The sequence below is a fragment of the Aquarana catesbeiana genome, linkage group LG06, assembly GCF_042186555.1.
Source record: "Aquarana catesbeiana isolate 2022-GZ linkage group LG06, ASM4218655v1, whole genome shotgun sequence".
Taxonomy (NCBI): Eukaryota; Metazoa; Chordata; class Amphibia; order Anura; family Ranidae; genus Aquarana; species Aquarana catesbeiana.
The window spans coordinates 149398039-149417132 of record NC_133329.1 but is presented as its reverse complement, the minus strand read 5'-3'; the positions used below and the strand labels follow the sequence as shown (position 1 = coordinate 149417132).

The 19094-nt window shown below is 42.4% G+C and overlaps 1 protein-coding gene across 1 annotated transcript in view; it reads left to right on the top strand.

Moving 5' to 3' along the window:
- UQCRC2 (ubiquinol-cytochrome c reductase core protein 2) overlaps positions 1 to 14078 on the top strand; it is a 35081-nt gene extending 21003 nt beyond the window's left edge. Inside the window, exons 9-14 of the mRNA XM_073591050.1 lie at positions 1992 to 2087; positions 5577 to 5776; positions 7184 to 7264; positions 10940 to 11016; positions 11502 to 11655; positions 13766 to 14078. Coding sequence (XP_073447151.1) covers positions 1992 to 2087; positions 5577 to 5776; positions 7184 to 7264; positions 10940 to 11016; positions 11502 to 11655; positions 13766 to 13849 — 692 coding nt within the window. The 3' untranslated portion in view covers positions 13850 to 14078. The remainder of the gene's footprint in view (positions 1 to 1991; positions 2088 to 5576; positions 5777 to 7183; positions 7265 to 10939; positions 11017 to 11501; positions 11656 to 13765) is intronic.
- The last annotated feature ends 5016 nt before the right edge of the window (positions 14079 to 19094 follow it).

The window sequence follows — 19094 nt, the reverse complement described above, 5'->3', positions numbered from 1 at the left end:
TGTTTGTTCCACAGCCGTGTTGGGGGGCTGCTTGGTGGAGGCCTCTTGGAGGAGTTTGGACAATTCGCTGTCTGCTGGGGTGACAATTCCTGCGAGGATAAACCCAAGCTGGAGGAGCAAACGTTTGCCATCCTGGAAGTTTGTGAATCCGTACGATTTGTTTTTGTACTGGAACTGTAGGCAAAAGGGGAATGCCCATCGGTATTTTACTGATTTTCTGGGATAATAATTCCAGGAGGGGTTTGAGGGATCTCCCACTTCTGGATTGTGGCCGGGGAAATATCCGCAAATATTTGGATTTTATTTCCTTGTATAGAGAGGTTGGCGAGGTTACGAGATTTTCTCATTATTTCTTCTTTCACCACATAATAGTGGGGTTTAACTGCAATGTCCCTCGATAACCCGTCCTGGCGAGGGCGTTGTAGTGCTCTGTGGGCTCTGTCCAGTTCTAGCCTGTGATTTGGGATATCTATTTTAACTATTTAACGGTGCCCTGGATGTCCAGAACCGATTCAGGGATACCTCTAATGCGAAAGTTGTATCGCCTGCTTCTACTCTCCAAATTATCTATTTTAGAGAGTGCGATTTCAAGTTGGTCTTGTAGCATTTGAATGCATGCTGTGTTCTGGTTAGTGCATGCAGCTGTATTGTCCACTGCTTGTTCAATGATGTCCATAGGAGCCCCCGGGCTCTGCAGGTCTGCCCTAATAGATAATGTGATCTGTATAGCATTTTGTGCTAGTCCTGCAGCCAGCATTTCAGAGAAGCTATTTAACAACTGTGCCATGTCAGGGAGATGGCCTTGAGGCAGAGGTGAGGCCTGCTTGGCTGAGAGGAGTGTTCATCAAGGGGGTATGGAGGAGGGCTGCCATTGTCCTGCTTAGGAGCAATTCGGTGGAGGCTGGGGAGACACCGCAGTTATAGATGTTACTCACAGGAGTTACCAGTGTGTTACATGTGGGTCCGCAATTGAATCCTGGTCTCGTGTCTCCGCATGGAAGGGCCGGGTCCGCCATCTTGAAAGGCTCAGGGGTGGATAGGCTGAAGTTGAGCTGACGACTGACCTTCTTGGGGGTGATCACCCAACATGCAGGTGGAGGCTCTGTAGTGTTCGGGGAGGTCGGTCTCGGTGGGGGGTTCCCGCTCGTAACTGCTGGTGTGGGGGTCTTAGTGAGGCCAGAGCGGGTCAGAGCTCCCGGCTAGTGAGTCTTCCTGGAAGTCCTGCGCATGTGCGCCGCTCCATAGATGGTACTTTGAAAGCCCTTAGGTTTGAGAACCTTAGGTCTGGTGCTAGAATTTGCAGCAATACCTCACGTGTGGTGCCACTACTGCTTTCTTATGCGTGCTGGATGTATGTTCGCATATGCAATTTTTTTTTCATTTTTTTTCTTTCATTCAACTTTGCTATTACAAAGGATGAACAACATCCCTTGTGATAGCTTTGACAGTGACAGGTACTCTGTATGGGGAGATCTGGGGTGTTTTAGACCCCTGTTTTCCTCTCTTCTCTTCACAGCATCTGATCAAACACAGGGAAACACAGCACCGAAACCAAAAGTGACAAAATATATGTTGCATTTGCCTTCATTCGTCACAGTGAAGATTGGAGAAGGAAGGCTCCTCCATCTCCTTTGTGGGCAGCCGACCAGCTTTTTTTTTTTTTTTTTTAAGATAATGGTTGCAGCCATGATCCTGGTATACATGATTCCCATTCAGGACGTGTACATACATACCCTGGATGAAAAGATGTTAATTTGTGTGTACTGTGTATGAGCCAAAGTCTTTGACGTGTATGAATGGAGGTATAAGCGTTGTAGTTGAATTACACACCAGCTGGGTAGTCATAGGTGTGAGCTGTTGGTATGGTTTTGTTTGCAAATCAGTAAAGTTTATTAATAATCAGTCACTTTAACTGGTGATATTTACGTGTATGATAAAGAAAATGTTTGTTTTTAAGACATGCAATAAATCATGGAATGTTTTATTTATAGGTGTCAGCCATTCTGTCCTAAAACAAGTTGGAGAACATTTCCTCAATATTAGAAGTGGTGCTGGTCCTGCAGCAATCAAAGCTCAGTATCGTGGAGGTACATAGGTTTCATTTTTCTATGTTGCTTGACATTTCAGTGGGTAAAATGCCTTGAAAATGCTTTTAGATCCTCCAAATTTAGCAGTTTACTATCAAATTCCTGTGTACTGAGTCTACTGGTAACACATATTAAATTAGTGTGACACCTGTAGCTATCAGGCCCAGGAGATCTGATGGATTTTTATCATAAACTGAACTGTCCAGATACTATTATGGTTTCTGTACCACATACAACATATACCCAACTGAGAATTTGGTGATAGCTATGTACTTTTGGTGATAGCTATGTACTTTTTGGTGATAGCTATGTAAATTTTTATGAGTGCAGAGAAAGAAAAAAGCAGAGGGGAAATACCATGGTAAAATTGCATCTGAAATCTGGTAGCTGTGGAGGAGCATACCCTAACTTTTTCTTTTCTAAAGGTTTATTATAAAGAAAGGGAAAAAAATTTCTAATATTACATGTTTATACTATCTACAAGGAGTCTGCATGTACTCCCTATGCTTGTGTGGGTTTTCTCCAAGTACTTTGGTTTCCTCTCATACTTCATAGGCATGCTGGTGGGTTGTTTGTCTGCTGTCCAAATTAGCCCTACTTTGTGTGCATATGAGATAGGAACCTTAGATTATAAGCTCCTTGACAGTAGGGAATGATGTGAAAGTACAGTATGTAAAGCACTGCGTAAATTGTGGCACTATATAAATAAGTTATAACAGGCTAGTTAGACCGTGTATCTTACAAGTGCAGTACCTGAATACAATTTTCTAGGTAGGGGAATGCAGCCAGCCAAAGGGGGTTTCTGTTCTGACCACTGCCTATAGAACCATACAGCTTCAGTGATACCAAGAGCAGAAGTTGGCACTGGTCCTCTGTGCTTCATCTGCATCTTTTGCACTTTCCTTACGAAATTCCTCTTTCATGGCAGCTGGTATCTGTACCTTCTTATCAATATTCCTATCGCACACGTTCATGGCAAACAAGGCTCATAAAACAGTGGGTGCTGCAGCAATTACCAGCTGGGTCCTGGAAACATGAAGCAAGTGTACATGTTCACCAGCACACCATGGATCAACAATCACCATCCAAAGGTTTCTTTATTGCAGAGAGAACACATCACAGAGATAAGTGTAATGTTTCAGAGCCACGCAGGGCCCCTTCGTCGTCGCGTGCCTGACAAAGGGGCCCTCCACGGCTCCAAAACGTTGCTTTTCTGTGATGTGATCTCTCTGCAATAAAGAAACCTTTGGACGGTGTTTGTTGATCCATTGCATGCTGGCTAATATATGCACTTGGTATCTGTACCTCTCCGGACTTTAGATTCTGGTGGAGATTTCAGATGTGTTCACAGCAAGGAAGTCTTATCCCACCGCTTGCCACCAATGTGACAATTTTTATTATACGCGCACACACAGATTCATTACTAGGGTGTATTATTGTGAAGGAGGGTTTTGATTAAAGTTTGAAAAGTAAATTGGTGAGTGGAAATTCTGTGGGATTTTTTTTTTGTGTGTGTGTATGTTTGTTGTTATAGTCTTAGGGTGGGGAAAATCATGGGAAATGTATTGTTTGTGAGGTTTTTTTATCTTTTTTGTTGTACTATGAAAAATTTATATTTGATTTGGGAAAAAAAAAAGAAAAATACATTTTTAGATTTTATTTGCATCATTTGCACTTTCAAAATTACAGAAAACAAAAAAAATGGCGTCTGCAAAAGTTTGGGCACCCTGCAGAGTTAATATCTTGTACTGCCCCCTTTGGCAAGTATCACAGCTGGTAAACGCTTTTTGTAGCCAGCCAAGAGTCTTTCAATTCTTGTTTGAGGTATCTTTGCCCATTCTTCCTTACAAAAGTCTTCCAATTCTTTGAGATTTCTGGGCTGTCTGTCATGCACTGCTCTTTTAAGGTCTATCCATAGATTTTCAGATGTTTAGGTCAGGAGATTGTGAAGGCCATGGCAAAACCTTCAGTTTACTCCTCTTGATATAATCCCCCGTGGATTTTGAGGTGTGTTTAGGATCATTATCCATTTGTAGAAGCCATCCTCTCTTTAACTTCAGCTTTTTCACAGATGGCATCAAGTTACCATCCAAAATTTGCTGAAATTTTATTGAATCCATTTTTCCTTCTACTCGTGAAATGTTCTCTCTGCCACTGGCTGCAATACAACCCCAAAGCATGATTGATCCACCCCCATGCTTAACAGTTGGACAGAGGTTCTTTTCATTAAATTCTTTGCCCTTTCTTCTCTAAAACGTACCTTTGCTCATTCCGGCCAAAAAGTTCTATTTTAACCTCATCGGTCCACAGAATGCCTCAGGCTTGTCTATATGTTCATTTGCAAAGTTCAAACGCTGATTTTTGTGGTGAGGACGTAGAAGAGGTTTTCTTCTGATGACTCTTCCATGAAGACCATATTTGTACAAGTATCTCTTTATAATGGAATAGTGTACCACAACTCCAGTGTCTGCCAGATCTTTCTGGAGGGATCGTGCAGTCAAACGTGGGTTTAGAATTGCTTTTCTCGCAATCCTGCGAGCTGTTCTGTCTGATATTTTTCTTGGTCTTCCAGATCTTGCTTTAACTTCCACTGTTCCTAATGACTGCCATTTCTTAATTACATTCCGAACAGAGGATATTGACATCTGAAAACGCTTTGCTATCTTCTTATAGCCTTCTCCAGCTTTGTGAGCGTCAACCATTTTCAGTTTCAGTTTTCTAGACAACTGCTTAGAAGAACCCATGGTGCTGATTGTTGGGGCAAGGTCAGATGAGTCTGGCCATTTAAAACCTTTGAGATTGACATCACCTGGTCTTCCCAGACGATGATTGAGAACAATCCATGACACTGGCAGGTCTCAGCTTTGCAAAGGGGGCAGTGCATACTATAAATTCTACAGGGTGCCCAAACTTTTTGCAGACACCATTTATTTTTTTTTTTTGTTTGTTTTTTTTTGTTTTCTGTAATTTTGAAAGTGTAAATGATGGAAATAAAATCTAACTTTTTTTTTGGCATATTATAAGAATGTCTAATCTGTAATTTGATGCCATTTAGAGATTTTTATATCTTTCCTTGGCTTCGTTATGTACATTAATACACATTTTTTACCTGGGGTGCCCAAACTTTTGATCCCCCACTAATATATATATATATATATATATATATATATATATATATATATATATATATATATATATATATATATATATATATATATATATATATATATATATATAGTGTGTGTGTGTGTAATAAATATATATATTGTGTGTGTGTGTGTAATAAATATATATATTGTGTGTGTGTGTGTAATAAATATATATATTGTGTGTGTGTGTAATAAATATATATATTGTGTGTGTGTGTAATAAATATATAATTTTTTCAATAAATATTTAATTCTGTTTTGCAGTGGGTTGTTATAAATAGAAGTACATCTGTCAGAATGTTGTTTTGCTATACTGATTATTTTTCCTTGTGGTGTACAGGTGAGATCAGAGAGCAAAATGGGGACAGTCTTGTCAATGCTGCGATTGTGGCAGAAGGAGCGGCAGTAGGGAGCCCTGAAGCAAATGCTTTCAATGTCCTCCAGCACATTCTGGGTGCAGGGCCTTACATCAAAAGAGGCAGCAACTCGAGCAGCAAACTGTCCCAAGCAGTGTCCAAGGCAACCAGTGAACCCTTTGACGTAAGTATAAATTCCATGAAAGAATACTGCTTTTGTTGGGATCCTGAATTCCCACTCGCATCCATCTTGGTTTTTGCTTTTCTTCCTATTTTCCTTTTAATTTAACCACTTGACCTTCGGAAGATTTACCCCCTTTCATGACCAGGCCATTTTTTGGGATATGGCACTTCGTTACTTTAACTGACAATTGCGCGGTTGTGCGACGCTGTACCCAAATAAAGTTTGTCCATTTTTTTCCCACAAATAGAGCTTTCTTTTGGTGGTATTTGGTCACCTCTGTTTTTTATTTTTTGTGCAATAAACAAAGACCAACAATTTTGAAAAAAACACTATTTATTACTTTCTGCTATAATGCATATTAAATAAAAAAAAAATTAAAGAAAAAATCTAATTTCTTTATTAATTTAGGCTAATATGTATTCTGCTACATATTTTTGGTTAAAAAAAAAATCCCAATAAGCGTATATTGATCGGTTTGTGCAAACGTTATAGCGTCTTCAAACTATGGGATTTTTTTATTTATTGTTGTACTAATAATGGCGGTGATCAGTGACCTTATAGCGGGACTGTGATATTGCAGCTTTCATACTGACACTTCTGACAATATTTGGGGACCAGTGACACTAATACAGTGATCAGTGCTAAAATATGCCAAAGCTCTCCTACCTGGAGCTCCCAGTGAGCGTTGAAGGGGCAGCGCAGAGAGCAGTGACCGATGCTGCAGGGTGGTGAGTATGTATAATTGTGGTTGTTTTTTGTTTTTTTGTTTTTTTATAATCCTCTACCCTAATGGGCATGGTCAGCACGAAAGAAGATTTCAGCCTGGAGGGACCAATGGCCCGTACACACGATCCGAAAATTGGACGAAAAATACCGCTTTCTACTCAAACGTACGATAATCAGATCATTAGTACAGAGCTTTCGAGAGCAGATTATTATCCGATCGGACAAACCTGGAAACTTTTCTCATACAATACCAGATCGTACGATTTTTGTTTTTAATCCGTACAGTTGTCATCCGAAAATACACTACAACACATGACATCACTTCTGATTTTCTTTTTTATTCTGTCGTACAAGAATTTTCGTTACTTTAGTAAACTCCACAGGTTCAGTATACGACTAGCATGCAAAAAAAAAAAACGGACGATCTGTCGTCCGATTTTCATATCGTGTGTACAGGGCTTTAAGGACAGAGAAGGCTATGGTTGTTTAATGCTGAAGTAAGCACCTGGATTGGAAGGGGGGGGGGGGAGGAGAGGGAGAGGGGACCTATCTTAATTCAAGTTACGGGGCTAGGGGGAGAGGAGATGTACACTTTTTACTAAATTGCTTCACTTAGTAAAAACACTTAAACATTGCAAGCCGTTTTCAATCTCTTAACTTAAGTTTCCCTGTCTTCTCAAGGTTTCTGCATTCAGTGCAAACTACTCGGATACTGGTTTGTTTGGCATCTACACTATATCCCAGGCTGCTGCTGCTGGAGATGTAAGGAAAATACAAAATTTTTGTATATAATGCTAATGAATTCTTAGTAAAGTGTGTGTGTGTGTGTGTGTGTATATATATATATATATATATATATATATATATATATACATACATAGATGAGTGCACCCCAACAGATTTGTCAGAAAATCTTTTACTTTCCTTTCAGAATCAACATTTTCTATGGGACACTATACTACAAAATACTCCCACAAATGCTGGCCATTGATTGCAACCAAGATTTGTTAATTTGCACACACAAAGTATTTTTCCTAACAAATTCATTCAAGACCGTGTTGCAAAAATGAATACACCCCAATGAAAGTCTTAGAGCCGGTTCACACAGGGGCAGCACGACTTGCAGCGTGACTCAGAAGTCAATGCAAGTCGCCCTAAACGTAGTACAGAAACCTTTTTCTAAGTCGGAGCGACTTGAGTCGCTCCTATTAGAACGGTTCCATTGTACAGAACGGAACGCAACTTGTCAGGCAGCTAAGTCGCCTGACAAGTCACCCCTGTGTGACCCGGGTCTCAGGAGCAAAGCTAAATTTTAGATAACAAAATCCTAATTAGCAAGAATTCAACTACAGGTGAGTCCAATTATTCTTTAAACAGGTGTTCAGCAGACGATTATAAAAGGGCGTTGCTTAACACAGAAAAACCATTCCCATTTTATGCTGACAGCATAAAACCACATGAAGGAAATGTCACATAGTCCGAGAAAGAAGAAAATTTCTTTACATACGAAAGGCGAGGGCTACAAGAGGATCAGCAAAGCTTCACTTATCAGTTAGAGTACTGTAGCAAAAGTGATACAAAAATGTAACGAAGATGGAACTGCAACCATTTCACAGAGACGTCCAGACCGTCCACGGTAGTTAACACCTTGACAGCAGAGATGGGCTCGGGCGTGTTCGGGTTCCTAGTCCCAACCCACCTGCCCGATCCCGCCAGGAAGCCGACACTGCAGGCTGCTAATCCTAGACGGTTAGACATTGCCTGGTCTGTGCGGCTGCGAACACGCCCGAGACCATCTCTACTTGAAGGGAGTGTCTTCTGATAAGGGTTGTAGAAAATCGCCATGCAAGTTCACTGCATGTTAGCTAAAGAAGTGGAAAGCCAAACCGGGTAATTGCTTCCCATGACACAATATGGCATTCACTGTAGAGGAATGACATGCATGGGTGTCATCCATGAAGGAAGCCTCCACTAAAGCCCATGTACAAAAAAGCCCACCTAGAATTTGCCAGGGCCCATGCTGAAAAAGACTACTGGGACTCTACCCTGATGAGACCAAGATAAATGTTTTTGGAACTGATGGCTTCAAAACTATATGTCGTTGCAAGGGTAGTACAAAAAGAAATGCATGATGCCTACAGTGAAACATGGTGGTGGCAGGATTCTTCTGTGGGGCTGCATGAGTGCTGCATTTCATTGATGGTATCATGAATTCAGATGTACTGCTTTATATTGAAAGAGAAGATTCTACCATCACTCTGTGCCCTTAGTCTTCGTGCACTTTTCCAACATAGCAGTGATCCAAAACACACATCTAAGGCCACTGTTGCATTTCTGAAGAACGGTGAAAGTGATTCAGTGGCCAAGTAACTATAAGTGTCTTCTGATCTGAACCCAATAGAACACCTATGGGGAATTCTAAAGAGACAAGTTGCTGCATCCAGGCTCCTAAAAGAGGTCGTTCTTGAAGAATGGAAAAAGATGGATGTTGCAATATGTCCCCAACTTGTTCATTCCATGCCTAAAAGACTTGGTGATGTCCTTGCAAATCATGGAGGCCATACAAAATGCTAGATATAGTAGTGTTTGTTGTGGGGTGTATTCATTTTTGCATGAACTAATTTGAGTAAAAATGAATATTTTGAATAGAACTCAGTTTTGTGAAAATTTTGAAGAGGGTTGTGCTCATTTATGCTGGTGTGTTTGTGTGTAATCTATTTTTTTAATAAAAAAAAAATATATATATATATATATTTATTTTAAAACAGGTTGAATGCTATGAAGTTGGGGTTTACATTTACAAAAACTACAGATTTTGTATTTTTTAGATGCATTTGCTTTGCAATCATATAGTGATGAAAATGACATTTAGGCCTTGTACATATGAGATTCAATATGTAAAAGACTAATGTATACAGCAAGCTTTTACTAAATGGCTTTCTTGGAGTCCTAAAAGCAGACTGCAAATCCAGTACAGGGGTTAAAGCCTTAGTGAAGCTAAAATAAAAATGCCACAAAAATCAGCACAAAGGGACATAACTTGGTCAGTAGGATATGTCCTTTGTGCTGAATCCAATTCTGTTAGTAGAAATCCTCCCCAGTCACTCAGCCTACTAACAAAATTGGAATCAGCCCAAGGGACACGTCCTACGGTCTGTAAGTTATGTCCCTTGTGCTGATTTTTTCTATTTTACCATATATACTCGAGTATAAGCCGACCCGAATATAAGCCGAGGCACCTAATTTTACCACAAAAAACTGGGAAAACTTATTGACTCAAGTATAAGCCTAGGGCAGTGATGGCAAACCTTGGCACTCCAGATGATTTGGAACTACATTTCCCATGATGCTCAACTACACTGCAGAGTGCGTGTGCATTATGGGAAATGTAGTTCTAAATCATCTGGGGTGCCAAGGTTCTCCATCACTGGCCTAGGGTGAGAAATGCGCAGCTACTGTAAGTGGAAAAGAGGGTCAACAATTCCCATTTGCAGCCTCACTGTGCCCATTTGCAGCCATAGGTCCCCCGAACCTCAAACTCAGTAGTTAAGCGTTCCTAGATGCCCCCTAGCTGCAGCCAAAATTTGGTGTCTCTGGACCCAAAAGGGTCCCGAAATGACATTGCTGCAGATGGACACAGTTGACCGAATTGGGGCCCCGAATCTCGGGGCCACTTGATGCTAGGAACCCCAAATTTGGTGTGCAAACCCAGTGGAACTAGCACTACAACATATCCAAAGGGGTTCCTAGCACCAAGTGACCCCGAGATACGGGGCCCCAAGGTTGGTTCGGAAAATGTCAAGCACTTTTCTGCAGCAGAGAATGACATTTTCCGAACCGACTTTGGGGCCCCGCATCTTGGGGCCACTTGGTGCTAGGAACCTCAGCTTTGGATATGTTGTAGTGCTAAGTTCCACTGGGTTTGCACACCAAATTTGGGGTTCCTAGCACCAAGGGGCCCCAAAGTCAGTTCGGAAAATATCATTCTCTGCTGCAGAAAAGTGCTTGACTCGAGTATAAGCCGAGGGGAGCATTTTCAGCACAAAAAAATGCGCTGAAAAACTCGGCTTCTACTCCTTATAGAAGTGCTCACTGTCACGTTAAGCTGTGAGCATGTTTTAACAAGTTTTCAAGTTGTGGCGAAGCCTACTAGCGGTTTGTTTTAAAGTGACAGCCTGCACTTCCATTATATCTGTGTTTTTATCTCCCCAAACTGGAGCTTAAGGTGGCTTTAAAAACGTAAAAAAGCTGTTTGCTAAATGTAAAGCAATTGTAATGCTAAACATTTTGGAAAGTTTGCTGTACACAATTCTTTACTACAAGCTGAAGCCCATAAGTACGATGCCTTACTGCTATTTAAATTTAATATTAAGCCAGAAACCCCATTTATGTTGTTTGGGTAAATTCTCTGATAAAAAATTTTTTTTTTTTTTTAAGGCAATAAAAGCTGCAGTTAACCAGGTGAAAGCTGTTGCTGGCGGTACTGTAACTGAGGCTGATCTCACAAGAGCAAAGTGAGTACATTATTTTTTGCATTTACCTTGGATCTGTTCCCAGCCCCCCCCCCCCCAAATGAATGGAATTACCCTTTTGTTATAACACTGGCAGTCTTCTAGGAGAAAAGCACTAAGGATATAGGCTGGCTGTCTCAAAACTTTCTTAATCAACATTGTATAAGAAGTAACACTTACTAATCAGCCCTTATGTGTAGTAGATTGAAGTGATAAGAGCCGTTTTGATATCATTGATCCATTTATAAAAAAAAAAATATATATATATATATTTTCTTTAACCCAAGTAAAAGTTTAGTCTACAGCTTCTCATGATGTCAAAGGTTTGGTAGCTCCATGCACCTATTCAAATAGTTTGAAGTGTAAGCTCTTCACACCTTGTGCTTTCCAGACATAGAACTATAGTACTTTTGAATTCATGTACAAACCTGAATACTGTCTGCAAAGTTTGTATTGATATGTAAAGGCAAGTAATTTTGCCATTTCAGGAACCAGCTGAAATCCCAGTACCTTCTATCTAGCGAAAATTCCTCTGGGCTGTTGAATGAGATTGGGTCCCAGGCACTTGCAGCCGGTACCTATACATCGCCAGCTGCTGCCATCCAACAAATAGATTCCGTGACCAGCGCAGATGTTGTTAATGTAAGTAGTTCATCTGTTTAGTGCATTTGTTATACTGTTACAGTGATACCATCCAGGGTCTGTGTTTTTTAGAGGAAAATGTTTGCTGACTTAGAAGATCAAGGTGGGTTTTGTGAATCCTTCTAAATAAAGGGAGCTCCCTGAATGCTAGCTGTTGATATGAAAATAACACAAACTGTAAAGGCCCCATTATATCTGGCTATCCTGTTGTGTTGCTGCACGCATGTGGTATTTTACATGTTAACATGCATTGTGTTAAGGAAGCCCATTCATTTTGAATGAAATCCAAACTGGGCCTGCAGGATTACATGCCCATGAGGTAAAGGTCTACCCCCCCTAACAGCACATATAGGGACATGTGTGTGAATTTTCCCAGGCCTAAATCATAGCACACACAGGGATAGGCAACACACAGACCAATAACATGAACAGTCAGAAAAAAGACACAACACACCGAGTATACATGTACTTTACAATACCCCTTTATTTTGTGGTAGGCATTGTTAGAAAAGCTTGGCAGCAGCATAATAGAACTTCTATTTCTGCCTTTAAGACAACCCTGTCTTTATCAATAATACAAATCTGAAAGTACCTTGCAGAAGAAAGGAATACTTCCTTTCTGGCAAGCAGTATGTTGAAACTTAGACCGTAGCAGTGCATGAAGCATTTCAAGATGGCAAATATTTCCAGATGTGTTAGTTGCTTTGGTTTCTTCCACTGATCTACTGTTATTGCAAAGTTTTTTTACTGATGTAGGATTTGGTGACCACAGCAGCCAGCAAAGGACACAATATCTGGCACCCCTGACATTGTTAGCTACACTATATTACCAAAAGTATTGGGACACCTGCCTTTACACGCACATGAACTTTAATGCCGTCTTAGTCCATAGGGTTCAATATTGAGTTGGCCCACCCTTTGCAGCTGTAACAGCTTAAACGCTTCTATACCTTGTGGACAGCCTTCTCAGGAGTTTGCCTATGGGAATGTTTGACCATTCTTCCAGAAGCGCATTTTTGAGGTCAGGCACTAATGTTGGATGAGAAGGCCTAGCTTTCAGTCTCCGCTCTAATTCATCCCAAAGGTGTTCCATCGGGTTGAGATTAGGACTCTGTACAGGCCATTCAAGTTCCTCCACCCCAAACTCGCTCATCCATGTCTTTATATACCTTGCTTAGTGCACTGGTGCGCAATCATGTTGGAACAGGAAGGGGCCATCCCCAAACTGTTCCCACAAAGTTGGGAGCATGAAATTGTTCAAAATGTCTTGGTATGCTGACGCCTTAGGAGTTTCCTTCACTGCAACTAAGGGGCCAAGCCCAACCCCTGAAAAACAAAGCAATACCATAACCCCCCTCCACCAAATGATTTGGACCAGTGCACAAAGCAAGGTCCATAAAGACATAGATGAGCGAGTTTGGGGTGGAGGAACTTAACTGGCCTGCACAGAGTGCTGACCTCAACTCGATAGAACACCTTTGGGATGAATTAGAGCGGAGACTGCGAGCCAGGCCTTCTCATCCACATCAGTGCCTGACCTCACAAATGCGCTTCTGGAAGAATGGTCAAACATTCCCATAGACACACTCCTAAACCTTGTGGACAGCCTTCCCAGAGGAGTTGAAGCTGTTAAAGCTGCAAAGCGTGGGCCAACTCAATATTGAACCCACCGGACTAAGACTGGGATGCCATTAAAGTTCATGTGCATGTAAAGGCAGGCGCCCCAATGATTTTGGTAATATAATGTAGCAGCTATGTATGGGGCTTTTCAAGATGGCAATGTTTTAGCCTGCTAGAAAGGTGATTATTCCTCCTCTTTTGCAAGATACTTTAATATTTGTTTTGTTTAGGAAGTGACAAGGTTGCTTTAAAATAACACCGATGTTTCTCACGAATATATTGTCTCTGGGCTAGTGGTTCTGAACTAATGAAGACAGGCAGTTTGGCAACTAGCATTTTCAGAAGTAGGTTAGCAATGTTAACCTACATAGAGATAGGACACTATCGCTGTAACTTTTTTTGTTGCCTGGACTTAAAATCAGTGACAAATGTTAATTCCACGTTAATAATGCCTAGATTTTACTCTTTTTTTTTTTTTTTTTTTTTGTAGGCTGCAAAGAAATTTGCATCTGGAAAGAAGTCCTTGGCAGCAAGCGGGAACTTGGAAAACACCCCATTTGTTGCAGATCTCTAATTCGTCTCCAGCAAGACACTTCTACAACAGCATATGCTTTTGGCTAAGCCCTTAGAAACGTACCTTCTGTAAATTGTTATGACCCGACATAGGGAAATGTAATTATTTATGAAGCCAAAATCGTACATGCGACAGGGAGATTTTTGGAAGGCTTCTAATGTGGTCTGTGAAAGATGCTCATCTGTGTGTTATCTGCACCACACACAATTAAAGATTACTATTTCTATTATTGGTTTTTGTGTGTCATTCTTCTATTCATAAATCAAGCATGATTTATTATATTTACTTGGGATCTTTTGCAATAAGCTGAAGAAAAATGCGCAAAATGTAACTCCTTTCCTAAAGTGCGGGATGTGTATTGTTTTTTGGAATATGGCTGAGAATTTCTGTGTAGAATGTCTTGTAGAAAAATATATATTTACTCAAGGGTCCATTTATTAGTGGCAGTTATCACATGATGCACAGAAAAACAATTTGGCCTTTTTAGGTGTTTAGTGGACTTATTGCAGACCGTAATCTCTTGGGCAATTCCAGATTGGACAAAAAAGTAAAGGTGGTCCCCAGCTCTGGTTAATAATAATAGTAATAGTACCAATCCAGGGCCATTCCTTTTCCAAAGTGAATGAAGTCTAGCGATTTCACTCTTCATGTGAACCTAGGGCTTTAAATTTGCCGAATTCAGACCCAATATAACTCCCTTCAGAGAAGCTGCTCAGGTACATCTACTGGAAAGCTTAGGTACAATGGATGCCAGTTTGTCTAATTTAGACTCTCTACAGTTCATACATTGTAACCCTCGCAGGGAGAGCATGGCATCAGCTGCACTGTAATGTGGATACCCTCAAAGGCATCATAGAAGAGTGTCAGTTCTTTGGGCTGACAACTTGGTACTATTTGTGCAGGGTTCTCCACACAAGAACGTGTAACTTCTGCAGCTCATCCAAACATTCCATGTTGCAGTCTCAGAAAATGCTTTAACATAACGAACAATTAACCTAAACCCCTAAAATAATGCCTTAATTCTCAACGAATGACTCAGCACTACTGTTTACATGTGGGATTGCTGCGATTGCCCATCATATTAATCACAAAGCCGCTCCAATGGGCTCTATTTTTTGCTTTTTGCTTCTGCTCTCTACTACTATCTATATTATGTAATACAATTGCTAGTTAAAAAGGAGTATGTAAATTGTGCCCACATGGTATAGAACAACAAATGAACATGCCTTAAGTGGGACTGTACTGGGCAGACAACTGGATGAAAACTGTTTTATAAAAGTAACAAAACTTTATTTATACAAAATTAAACAAAGTACAAAGGAAGCTTAAAGCCAATGTGCAATGTTGCTTTGGGCACTGGATCTTGCAGTAGGCACTCAACTAGGCATGTAGTATGATGTGTTTAGTTAGCTGCAGGGTCCTATACAAGTCCAGGGCCATGGAGTCCTGTACCTGAAGACCAAATAAACGGGGTATGCCCACTAGAAGGGTGAAGATTTGAGTGGGGCTTGGTCCCTACCATGCACCCATAATTGCTGGGAGGACTGCAAGAATGCTGTAGTAAGTCAGGGTTACAGTTCTAGCCGTGATCTCTGGCCCTAATTGGTCCTACATTATGGAGTAACACTTTTTTGGTTGCAGCCAAAGGCAGGCTAATGGATTATGGCAAACCTCAGGGAGGCATGGAAAGTCTTGCAGCTCAAAGAGAAGCAGGTCTCATTCTGGCTTGGGCAGAACTCTAAATTCCAGCCCTGACTGCTGTGCACATTCCATGCATAGAACATTGGCAGGTAGATTAACCCAGTTGTCTGTCTGGATTCTGAAGAATAGTCTATTCACCCATGGGTGTTTCAAGCTCTCTGCTGCAGGTGCTTGATACCAGATGTAGACCTTGACATCCTAAACTAGGCAGGTTTGTTGCCAGGACCAGCAATCCTCAGGCCTTCCAATTGGATGCTCTGGTGACTTTCAGTTTAGTTCAGCCTAAGCTAATTTCCTCCTTGAAATCTCCTCCCTCGTCTGCTCTGGTCATCCTCCTTGCACCGAGCTGGCCCAGAACAATGTGGTATTGCACCATTCTACTTTTCATGCTGTTGAAACCTAGGTCCTCGGGGTTAGGACTTGTCAGATTCTGTTATTTCTATGTTCTTAGGGGCTAGAATGTCAGCTTCTTGCAAAGTCTTCAATTCCACCTGACTGGTTTATTTTGCATAGTGTGAGACTAGGAAATTCCATCCCAGAAAGGACACTGGGAAGAATCTTTGTCTTTCTACCAAAGCAGTCTGGATGAGCATTTGAACTTGGGTACCATCAAGGGTCAAATCTTAACCCTAGCGGTTCTTTTCAAAGACTACTTGCCTGCTCACTTAATAGTAAAAGCCTTTGAGCAGGGTGTTGCTCACTTTGCTCCCCTGTACACTTTTGAGTGACACCATGGGATGTCAGCCTTTGTTGGTCCTTCAGAAACTGCCCTTTAAGTCTCTATCTGGGATATTTCTCTGACCATCCTCATTCACAAGCTCACCTTTCTTATTGCTATCATTTCTGTGAGGTAAGTTTCTAAGTTAATGGCATTATCCTGTAAAGCAGGGCTTGACAAATTTTGCTTTGGATCTAGGAGCCAGCTAAAAAAGTTAGGAGCCAGTTTGTGCGCGGCGATATGTAATGCGTGTATCGCCATTAATGTTTTCATGCGTAGGCGCCCCAATGCATGTGTTTACATTTGTAGGTAGATGTGGGGGGGGGGGGGTGATATTTTATGTGCTTGGGTGTAAAACTTTTTTAACAATTGATAAAATGTTTTTTTGGGTTTTTTTTAACTTTACTTTTTTTTTCTTACCCCATGTGATGATTTTTAATGAGACATGCATGGTCTAGCAGAGTTGGGGTGGATGGAGGGGGGGTGAGCAGAGTTGTGGGGGATGGAGGAGAGGGGGGGGGGTATGGAGGAGTGGTGGGTGGGAGGGAGGGTGAGCGGAGTTGGGGGGGATGAAGGAGAGGGGGGTGAGTAGAGCTGGGGGGGATGGAGGAGAGGGGGGTGAGTAGAGCTGGGGGGGATGGAGGAGAGGGGGGTGAGTAGAGCTGGGGGGGGATGGAGGAGAGGGGGGGAGTGAGCAGAGCTGGGGGGGGGATGGAGGAGAGGGGGGGGATGGAGGAGGGGGGGGGATGGAGGAGAGGGGGGGAGTGAGCAGAGCTGGGGGGGGGGATGGAGGAGAGGGGGGGAGTGAGCAGAGCTGGGGGGATGGAGGAGAGGGGGGTGAGTAGAGCTGGGGGGGGATGGAGGAGAGGGGGGGAGTGAGCAGAGCTGGGGGGGATGGAGGAGAGGGGGGGAGTGAGCAGAGCTGGGTGGGGGATGGAGGAGAGGGGGGGAGTGAGCAGAGCTGGGGGGATGGAGGAGAGGGGTTGGGTGAGCGGAGTCAGGGGGTGGGTGGGAGGGAGGGTGAGCGGAGTCAGGGAGGATGGAGAAGGGGAGGGGGGTGAGCAGAGTTGGGATGGATGAGAGGGGTTGAGCAAAATTGGGGTGGATGGAGGAGAGGGGGCGGGGTAAGCAGAGTTGGGGGGGGGGGGGTGGTGAAGGTTTAGTGAGGTGGGGGGTTATGATCAGAGCTGGGCTGTTCTGTGCTGTCAGGGCATGTATATTGGGGGTTGGAGCACAGGCTGCTGGGAAGGAAGACACAGGGACAGGTGTCTGGGGACAGGCCAGACATTCCTGAGGGTCCTGGTAGGAAACATCCTGCTTCTCTATCAAATACTGCTAGTTGCATTAGACCAGTCCTGATCTGAGCCTATGGTCTAAAGCAGCCTTTCTCAACCTTTTTACCCCTTGAAATTTTCAGGTTTCTCGGAGAACCCCTGCTAAAAAGAATGGTGCCTACAGCTCATGATACATTTGCATGATTTATATGTCAGGTTTTTTTCTTATTATACAGTAAGAATAATTAGAGTGGACACCAAGTACCCCACATTATCATTAGTGGTCCGTTTTGAAGTAGTGAACAATTGCCCCGCTTGCGTTGGTGATCAGTGAAGGTGGGAGATCAATCCACCATTGTTCAAAGCTCAAGAAACCCCTAGCAACCTCAGAAGGAACCCTAGTTGAGAAACACTGGTCTAAGGAATAGGGTCTGACCCTTCCCTGTTAAGCGGTCATCTGCCTCTGATTCTCCCTTAGCTCTGTCAGGTGAGGCCAGGCCGAGTTCCCTATATAATCATTGCGGGCTTCTACAGCTACGCTAGACTTTGTGGCCCAGTTCTCTCAATTCCTCACAGATAGCCCCTTGAAGAGGCTTAAACACATGCCAGCACCATCTATAACAGGGTCTATGTCTGATCTTCCTGTGACCATATCTAACTCTATTCAGTCCCAACATTAAAGTTCTGATGAGACTAATCTTGAGATACCTCAGATTTACTAGAGGTTATTTCTGGCCTTATGGACGTAGTGGGTACTACACTGTATTTAGATGATCAGCCTACTGTCTCCAGCCTCACTGGAAACACACCAAAGGGTCCTGGGCCCCAAATGAGTGTTCCGGAACTTTTCCCTTTTGAGAGGGGATTTGCTAGACAATGGTCTATACCAGTGATGGCGAACCTTGGCACCCCAGATGTTTTGGAACTACATTTCCCATGATGCTCAACAACACTGCAGAGTGCATGAGCATCATGGAAAATGTAGTTCCAAAACATCTGGGGTGCCAAGGTTCACCATCACTGGTCTATACCATACTGTGGATTCACCAGCATCCCACTCTACTGAGTAACTACAGGTGGGGGGCATGCTAATCCTCAAGGATTCTACTGACAGTTTGCTTAGACAGGCTAGGCACTCTGTCCTGTATTGACCTTAATCTGCCAAACTCTGGCTGAACCGGTCAGATGCCTCAAACTGATTTCTCTACTGCCAGGGTAGACCCCTCTTTAATTGAGTTTAATTCTGTCCTGTATGGGTCTGTTGTCCATACAGATGTGCAGAACACACTTTTTAAGGTGCCGGGATGCCAATACCCCTTCTAAAGAGTATCTGGCCTCTGAGGGCCCTTGTCTTTTTTTTTTTTTTCACCTACCCGGTGTACAACCCTTATTTATGCCAGAACATGCTCCTGCCTCCATACAGGAGTGGGTGGGCTAGCCCACCCTTGTCCTTTATCCACTTGTACAGCAGGTGCCCCTAAAAAAAAAAAAACAAATGAAATGAATAAATTACAGCGCTCGCAGTAGTGCAAATCTATCAAAATATAAAGTG